Source organism: Aristolochia californica, unplaced genomic scaffold, assembly GCF_029961685.1.
Source record: "Aristolochia californica isolate CCGP_79_NKW_82.1479 unplaced genomic scaffold, dmAriCali1.0.hap1 SCAF_105, whole genome shotgun sequence".
Classification (NCBI taxonomy): Eukaryota; Viridiplantae; Streptophyta; class Magnoliopsida; order Piperales; family Aristolochiaceae; genus Aristolochia; species Aristolochia californica.
In genome coordinates, this window is record NW_027181777.1 from 7501 (window position 1) to 17085 (window position 9585).

Consider the following 9585-nt stretch of genomic DNA (forward strand, 5'->3'; position numbering starts at 1 on the left):
GGCAGATGAAGTCGACAAATCGGGTCTAAAAGCAAAGGCCCGTACATATAAAGCATTTGAATTAAAAACCTATCGGAGATTGGCTTATCGCAGCCCCTAACTCCAGTTTTTGACTAATGAGAGGATTTTCTGAATCCGCCAGTGGGGCAAATGCCGCCAGATGCGAGCCTTTGCTACGATCTTTACAGGGGAATTTTCTCAATATTCAATAAAGGAACAGAGAGTGAATGGGTATTATTAGCTCTTCAAATCCTTCATGATTGGTCTGCTTAGCCCGTCCGTCCCTGTCCTATCATCTGTATAATGGAGTTTTTCATTTATTGACAAGACCCTTTTTTGTGATTTTGTAAGAGACGTATAACCTTTTGGTTTTAAAGTGAGAACTTTGTGGGAAAAGCAACCAACCTCTAGGATCCGGGTCACCAAGTTGGTATGGAAGAACTGCAGCTATAGGGAAATCCTTCTCTATATAAGTTCTCGGACGAAAGGAGATTAACGAAATACGTAATGGCATGGCTTCCCTCTTAATGTCCTCATCTTTCTCAAGCAGAACTCCCCTACTATCCAACAGAGAGTTAATTTAGTTTCGGTTCCTCCTAGCTTTAAGAGAGGCATGGAAAAACTTCGAATTTCAATCCCCTCACCCCTTATTTCTTTTTTTAAATCAAAATAGGGCTAGATACCAATTGTTGCGTGCTTTTTGCTTCAATAAGATCTCTTCATCAAGGAGCTTTTTTGAGAGCTTATCTTTAACCTCCCTTTCGGCTTTAGCAAGAGTGAGATCACGAGGATTGCAACCTAGCTTGGATGGTCTTTAGTTTCCCCCGAATATTGGCAAGGCTAAACTCAACCCTTCCGAAGGAATTGAAGTTCCAGTCAAAAAGAGCATTCGGTACATTCTTCAACTTCTGAACTACAACATACAATTGGTTTCCCCACACCTCCTCGGCCCAAGCTTTTTCAACAACTTCTCAAAATGGGGCTTCAGTGAAAATTGATCCACACCACATATTGTGGAACTTGAAAGGTTTCCCTCCGGAAGGCTTTTAGTTTCCACACTTCACGATGATAGGGGAGTGGTCCGAAATCCCCGGATTCAAGAAAGAAGCTTCCGAGCTGTTGAACTTTTGAATCCACTCAATATTCACCATAGGGTAGGCGCGCTAAATCATTATGCTTTTCTCACCTTCGGATTTGTTGTTCCAGGAAGACAATCCCGACCATTTCAAATCAAAGAGACCAGCACTATCCACACAAGCACTAAATTCATCCATCATTCCCGAAGCCACCCTTTCTCCACCCACCTTTGAATGGTGATTAAAAAGTAGATTTCAATCCCCCATGACGATCCAAGGAGCATCCACCCTAATAGAATAGAAATCGACCAAATTTGCTGCCACAATTCCCTTCGGTCGATAGCACTAAACAGCAAGCAGAAAAAAGAAACTTCTCACGAGTACCCAGCCATTCTCCTTCACAATGAATTATCTGCCGAGCCGAAAAAAGTTCGCGCACAGACACAAACTTTGGGTGGAATAGAACCCATATTCTGCCCCCAATCGCATGGTCATAATTTCAAACTCTTTCTGATACTCCGCCCATTTGAGCGGCAATACGAGAAGCATTCGGCTTTTTCACAGTAGTCTAAAAAAAAAAGAACAGAAACTTTATACATTGCAATAAAGTCCAAGATTTCCGTGTGGCAGGCTTGTTGAGACCCCGCACATTCTCACGGAGATGCGCTAGCTGAATCATGGCAATTATTTAGAGAGGGGGTTGGTAGCACAGCGAGCTACTGCTGCACACGCACAGAGCTTACTCAAGCCCCTTTACGCGGGCACTCGCTAGCTAGCGCACAAGCCCAAAGTCGCAATAGAGCTTGAAGCGCCTATTGCTACTTTGGGCGTAGCCCCTTTACGCAATAGAGCTTATAAAGCGCCTATTGCTACTTTGGGCTTGTGCGCTTGATTGTGCGAAGCGGGCTTGAGCGCTTGCTCAAGCCGCGAAAGCCTGCGAGCGAAGCAGCGAAGCGAGCTTTCAAGCGCGAACGCCAGCGAGCGAAGCGCGGGTGCCACTATTCCTACTTTGTGCCCTTTGGGCCCAAAATAGAAAGAGGGGGGCACTGCTACTGCAACTGAAGGGCTTTGTCAACCGCCTTCTTTTGAAGCTGGGGGGGAAGGAATGGATTGGAATGGGGAGGCATCGAGGTCGAATTGAAGAGGTCGCTCTCAGGTGGGGGAAAAGGAGGTTCCTCAACCCCCGTCTGCAGCTTATATGGAGGATGGCATTCCCACATAGTTGTATGTTGGGGGTGTGGCTTGAGAGGAATCGGAGAGTCTTTCAGGAGAACTAATCCCATCCGGCTTTGTTATAGTTCAAAAAAAAACCGTGCTCGGCACTATACTGTCGTGACGGCATCTCTTCCAATTCCTGATAGGCTTCTTCATACATAGACTGAAGAAATGCACTGCGGCCTAATTTCTTCTTCTTAGGAACTTCCAATCCTTTATTCGGTAGTGCTGTGACATCAAGTCGGCCGGAGTTAAGAAAATCATCCTGATCGTACGCCTCCTTAGCATTTTTGATAACCTGTTCCGGTCATAAGTTTTTCGCTTCGACTGCAAGATTCCAGAATGTCTTGTTGCACTTCCGGAAATTCGACGCACTGAAATATCTTAGCCTGGAGCAGAGTCTGCTCCAATTCTTCGGACTGAACCTCTTGCCACATCGTCTTCAGATAAACATAGGAAGGGAAAAATCAAAGGATATTCGCTCTCGGATAGGCGTCGAGGAGGTAGTCCTAGCTCTATTCCTCGGTGCCATGATAGAATTGCCAAGAAAGAGAAATTTCCTCCTAAAAAAGGTCTCTTCCTTCTTGCAACTCGTTTACCAGGAAACAGCTCGTCTTCTCTTTCAATTCAAAAAGATGCTTTAGAATAGAAGCATCTCTCGTCATAAGATAGAATCGGCGTCGCACGTGCGAAAGGATACGACGCATGCGGGTGGTCACATCTCTTAATGAAGGGTTACGAAGAATGATTGAGGAGTCTTAAAGGGGGTAATTCATGCTAATAACTCGGGAAATTAAGTGTGTTTACGACGAATAGAATAACGGAAAAAGATCTCGGATAGAGGTGGATGAAATAAGAAAGAACGGTTGGTTTCGGAACAATGGTGGGAACTAAACATTGTTTAGACGGGAACAAGTGTGTGTTGTTCACTTTGTTAAAAAACTCACACAGGAAGTGGTACGGAAGGCACGGACAGGCTTTAACAAAGACTAAAAAAAGACGACGGAATTCCGTCGTCGGTTACATCTTCCGTTTAGCCAAAAATCTAAATTATATAATATAATAAATAAGACATTTATATTATATTAAAAAATGCTTTTCATAATAACTAGAATGGAGCCGGACTACATGTATTGAGATAAGGGGGGGACACCTTCTTTCGAGAGACATGGCCCACCTTGAGGGGGTTTGACGACCATTCACACACCTCTTAAGACAAAAGTCTTTTGTTACTAGTCTTTTTAGAACTCGTGAGATAGATAGACCTTCGCTAGACAACTACATTACCTTTTTCTTCTCGGTATATATATGCACATTCAAAGTTGCTCCTACTAATATAATAAGGGAGTCAAACTTGTGCAGCTTAGTCACACGTGCCAAGTCAACGACCAAATCGGTTTTGTACTTTGAACGTGATCGATCTAAGCCAAACTAACTATGGTGATAACAATGCTAGAAATTTGGAAACGACTTACAGCCAAAAAAAAGTGTGAAGATCTCATGGTAAGAGAAGATAGAAGGTGCTCGTGCACGGACGCATGGGACTTCCCGTCAAGGTGGCGAATGGGTTCTTGATTGGATGAGCAAGCGCTGTCCCTTGGGGTCTGGTAAATTGACCAAAAAAAGTACTTCTTTGCGATCTACTACTACTACTGTAGGTTTGATTCAATCTAAGGCAACCTTGCTTAGATCTCCGGATCGTATAATAGTATGGTTGGATTTGGAGTTTTTTTTTCTGTATTTGCGCTATAGATATTTGAGAATTGCCATACGTATGATCCGCCTATTCTTATTCTTTTTTGAATGTCATTTTATCATCGTCTAATGGCGTTGATAGCACTCGGCTTTCAATTGCTATACCGACCGTTTTTGGTTTTGAACCCAGTGAGCGGAGCGCGGATGCGCTCGCTCAAAGCGCGAAAGCCTGCGAGCGAAGCAGCGAAGCGAGCCAGCTTGACTCCATAGGGGAGCTTTCGCACACGCCCGCTTCGCACACGCCCAAAGTCAAGTAGCAATAGTAGCCGTGCGAGCCCCTTTACACAATAGGGCTTGAAGCGCCTTGTAGCAATTTGGGCAAGGCACACGCCAACTTCGCACACGCCCGCGGGCGTGTGCGCTTAGCTCGCGGGCGTGTGCGTATGGCAGCAAGTGCCCTAAGGCTTGTGCGCTTTCTGGCTCGCTTCGCTTTTCTCGCTCGCTGGCTTTCGCGGCTTGAGCTTGCTTGCGCACAAGCCCCTTGTAGTAAGAGGCGCCTACGGCTCTCTTACTACAAGGGGCTACGCACCTTGTAGTAAGAGGAGGCCTATTTTGGGCGCTACGGCTTCTTTTTCAGCTGGGGCTTGCTCGTGAGCGCCTAGCGCGATACGGCCAAAAAGCCGTATCTTGCTGGCCCATTATCTGACTCGCTTCTTTGCTGCCAGAGCGAGTTGGAGTGGTAAGCTTCTGCTCTTTTTCCGCCTACTCATTCTCCTTCTAACAGGAGGATTCGAAGGCGGTTCTTTCGGTCCTCCCTCGCGAGTCGATCTCCATTTTCCCCCGACAGACCATGTTATGGGGGGAGATGGAAGAGGAGGAGGATTGGATGCGGGCTCATCGAGCTCCAGACCTTTCCCTCGGGGGGAAATAGATCTCAATATCCCTGCAGGGGAGGGGGCTATTCCTGCAGGGGGGCCCCATCCCGAGCAGCCTTGCTTTGATGACTTTGAGTCGCCAAGGCGGCAAGCAGAAAGCGAAGAAAGAAGCGATCCTCGATATTGCGTTGCGAAGCGCTTAATGGTCTTTTGGGGGGCGCCCGCCAAACCTGATTTTCTTAGGCTGGCGACGGAGACATATCATTTAAAAAAGCTCATCCTCAGAAAAATGGAAGACCTGGACGGAAGTCGCTTCTGGCTTAAGGAAGGAGCGAAGTTCGTTCGTAATCCTGGTAAGGATGGAGAATATACAATTCCCACCCTCCAAGCAATCCTAGAGGATCCGCAAAGGAAGGGTGCTGCTAGCAGGTACTTTCACTCCTTCCGCAAGGCCAGGAGTGATTGGGATCTGTTTTATTCAGATCACATGGAATAAGAACATAATACTAATCCATGTCTCACACGGCCAAGGAAGCATCGTTTTTTAATTCTTACTCGGCGAACCTATTCTCTTCTCTACTAAACTAACCACCTGAGCCAACTCGAGAAACGAAAAAAGAAAATGACAATCCATTCTATTGTGATTCAAAAATTACTTAGTACGAACGCACATCTAGGCCGTCGGGTAGCTGCTCACCATTTCAAAGTCTATATCTGTGGTTCCAGAAATGGAATTGCTATTCTCGATTCAGACAAAACACTGATAAGTTTACGAAACGCTTGTCATTTTATAGGATCTCCCATTCGTCAAAAAGGCCGTTCCTTCTTTGTAAATACCAATTCGTTATTCGATGAGATAATGGAACAAATGGCGACGAAAATCGGCTGTATCAATGATTCTCAATGGAGGATCGGGGGTTTTTTGACCAATTGTTCAAGTCCGAAAAAAATCCGTTCGAGAAACAAGAAGAGAAATTTCGGGTCGAACCAACAACCAGATTGTGTAGTTATTATGGATGCAGATAGAAAGTCCTCGGTCATACTTGAGGCGGATCGATCACAAATACCTATTGCATCTTCAGTGGATTCTAATATCCCATTGGGATCCTATAAAAGAATCACTTATCCCATTCCAGCGAATGATCCTATACAGTTTGTATATCTATTTCGTAATTCGATCACGAAAACTGTTCTTCTTGAACGGGGAAGAATCGTTGCGATGAAAGAGACTGCGGGAGAAGAAACAACTCATCGATCGACCTTTTCCAATAAGAATTTGTTTGAGTCGATCGGTCGAGTAGTCAAATACCAAGCCAAGCTAGGGGGGAGCTGAAAAACTGCAAGTGCCCGCGGGCTGCAGTGCCCTAGGGCGAATAAAGTTCCCCTCTTGCTACCTTGGGCGTGAGCGCTAGCTAGCTAGCGCGCAACGGCTTTTCAGCAGCCAGCAAGATACGGCTTTGAAGCCAGCGAGCTTCTAGCGCACAAGCCCCAAGCCTACAATTGCAATAGGGGGCCTTTAGGCCCCGCACACGCCCCTTATAGCAATAGAGCGAGAAGCACGCGTACAGGGGCTTTCAGTACCTGATAGCAAGAGTGCCTCTGCAGCGCACACGCCCCTTTACGCGGGCACCGCACTTCGCACACGCCCCTTATAGCAATAGAGCTTGAAGCATGCTACCTTGGACGCTTATAACAATAGGGCACAATAGGGCTGAAGCACCTATTGCAATTGTAGGCTTGGGGGCGTGTGCGCTGCAGCAACAGCAGGGGCCTAAAGACCGCCTATTACTACTTTGTGCTCCGCCCCTTTACGCAATAGAGCCTACGGCGCCTATTACTACTTTGTGCTCCGCCCCTTTACTACAGAGAGCCTACGGCGCCTATTACTACTTGGGGCTTGTGCGCTAGTATGGCTCAATCCGTAGGTCAGGGCTCCGCTCACTTGCTGGATTGAACAATAATTGTACGACTTCGGGCTGGGCTGGATGGAACAAGTGCCGGCCTAGCTCAATCTTCGTACACAGCAGCCAACGTCCCGGGGCGGGGCGCTCTGACGATGCGGAGAGCAAACAAAGGCGAGTTTGCTATTATGGACGGACGAAAAGCTGCAACAAGCAAGACGGGTGGCTACCTGCAGTGGGACCACGGCACGGGGGGATCAGGGGCAAATAGGGATGGACAGCTCTTTGAAAGCGCCTCATCGGAACAAGAGTACAACCAATTCATAGAGGATTTCCGGGAAGTCGAAAGACTCTTTTCCTTGTCCTTTCAAGGGTAGATATATTCTTTTGTCGGAACCCTATTATCCTTTGACGGGCATCATCCGTCTTCGGAGGTTGTTCATGAAATCACTGATTCCGTTCTGGAAGATGTGATGGAATGGGAAAGACCAGGCTACAGGGCTGCCCACCACCCTAGCCTTTGGGAGGAGACCGATGAGGCACAACTCGTATTGGAGCATCTGTATGAAGAAAGACAAAGTAGTTATATATACACAGAAAGACAGAGAAGGGTCATCTAAACAAATCCACTTTTCTGTACTTCTTGGTATTCGTCCTTGATTTCTTCATTCGGGTAGCCATCGGAGACAAAAGGCAAAAAAATCTCTTGTGGCTGAATCCCTATTCTATTTGAATTTCTCCAACATTCCACGTTCCCGAAACGGATCCTATCAAATATTTCACATTTTCGATGATCATCTCTATTTCAGGTATTCGGGGAATCCTCCTTAATAGACGAAATATTCTTATTATGTCAATGCCAATTGAATCAATGTTATTAGCTGTGAATTCGAACTTTTTGGTATTTTCTGTTTCTTTGGATGATATGATGGGTCAATCATTTGCTTCATTAGTTCCAACAGTGGCAGCTGCGGAATCTGCTATTGGGTTAGCCATTTTCGTTATCACTTTCCGAGTCCGAGGGACTATTGCTGTAGAATTTTTAAATTGCATTCAAGGTTAAACATGACTACTAGAGAGTTACCAAATACGAAGTTCTGTTCTCGTTTCGTTCTCTTCTTTCTTTTTTTGACTTGGCAGGGGCAGGGCCTTTCTCGCTGGGCGAGCGCATCCGATTCTATAGTCCTGTCCTAAACAACTTCCCGTTTAGTTGCTGAAAGATAGATGCTGGTTTCTAAATGAGATTGACTTCGTTGGATATGCTGGATAGAAAGATGCTATTTGCTGCTATTCTATCTATTTGTGCATCAAGTTCGAAGAAGATCTCAATCTATAATGAAGAAATGATAGTAGCTCGTCGTTTTATAGGCTTTATCATATTCAGTCGGAAGAGTTTAGGTAAGACTTTCAAAGCGACTCTCGACGGAAGAATCGAGGCTATTCAGGAAGAATCGCAGCAATTCCCCAATCCTAACGAAGTAGTTCCTCCGGAATCCAATGAACAACAACGATTACTTAGGATCAGCTTGCGAATTTGTGGCACCGTAGTAGAATCATTACCAACGGCACGCTGTGCGCCTAAGTGCGAAAAGACAGTGCAAGCTTTGTTATGCCGAAACCTAAATGTAAAGTCAGCAACACTTCCAAATGCCATTTCTTCCCGTCGCATCCGTCTTCAGGACGATATAGTCACAGGTTTTCACTTCTCAGTGAGTGAAAGATTTTTCCCCGGGTGTACGTTGAAAGCTTCTATCGTAGAACTAATTCGAGAGGGCTTGGTGGTATTAAGAATGGTTCGGGTGGGGGGTTCTCTTTTTTAAGAATAAAGAAGAAGAATAGAATCTAATTCATGTTTATGCTAACAGAAGAGCGGATCCAATACCCAGACTACTTCTTTCTCAGGAAGTGCAGCAAGCACATTTGCAAGAATCTTTGCTGGATCAGAAACTGAATTGGGACCATTTGTACCTTTATCTACATCAGGTTCGGTTGCTCCAGGAAGCGCAGCATTTCCTTGCTACTAAAGCAAGGCTCATTAGTGTGGCCCTTTCTTCGAAAAAATCTGCTTTTTCATTTGAAGAGAATCGGCCATGTCCACGCCCAGAGAATGATCCACGTCCTCGGCATCGGCAACAAGTGATGCATCAAGGAAATTCGACTTCAGTTGAGGCTGATAACAAAGTGCTCTTATCCCATTCTTCTGTTTCTTCTCGAGGCCGAGTTTCTTCTTGAAGCAGCATAGCTAGAATGGATCGAATAGGTGGAAGAGATTTTCAAGGTAGCACAACCAACAAACATGTTTTAATACTCTTATTTTAGACCAGCCAAGAATGCTAAGACCTTCCTTTTCTCATCCTCTTTCTCTGGATGCGCACACAGATTTGTCTTTAGGGCTGCAACAAGAGGCTTGACACATCTGATCGGTCCCAGATTCGTTTCAGCTTAGAGTGATAGGCTTGAATAGACAGATCCCCCCTGTTTAATATTTCGAAGCTCTTGATCTAGCTGATATAGACGAGCTCTATTTTTCTGGCAATACAGTTAATTAATCCCACACTTCTTTTGCCTTGCATAAAATCTTGGATTCATTCAGGAGATATAGCATTCGAAAACCACGAGAGAATTAATGCGTTAGTGCTGTTCATATCAGCAACCTTCTCTCCATACTTCTCATCTGATGCAGGAGGAGAGACTCATCGACGATTTAGTAATGCCTTCCACTGATGAACATCTTCATAGTTTATGCCCATGAGTGATAGTTGTCCCCGGGAGACAGCTTGATTCAGGGAGTTATCCCCCGAAAAACCAGCTAACTTCATTCAA

At 45.5% G+C, this 9585-nt stretch overlaps 1 protein-coding gene across 1 annotated transcript; it reads left to right on the forward strand.

Annotated features, from left to right (window-relative positions):
- The first annotated feature begins 2776 nt into the window (after positions 1-2776).
- Positions 2777-7548, forward strand: LOC137943475 (small ribosomal subunit protein uS2m-like). Its single transcript, XM_068788981.1, is given in 2 exon segments — positions 2777-6087; positions 6090-7548. Coding segments are annotated over 2 exon segments (648 nt in total). The 5' UTR covers positions 2777-5483; the 3' UTR covers positions 6134-7548.
- Positions 7549-9585: the final 2037 nt, after the last annotated feature.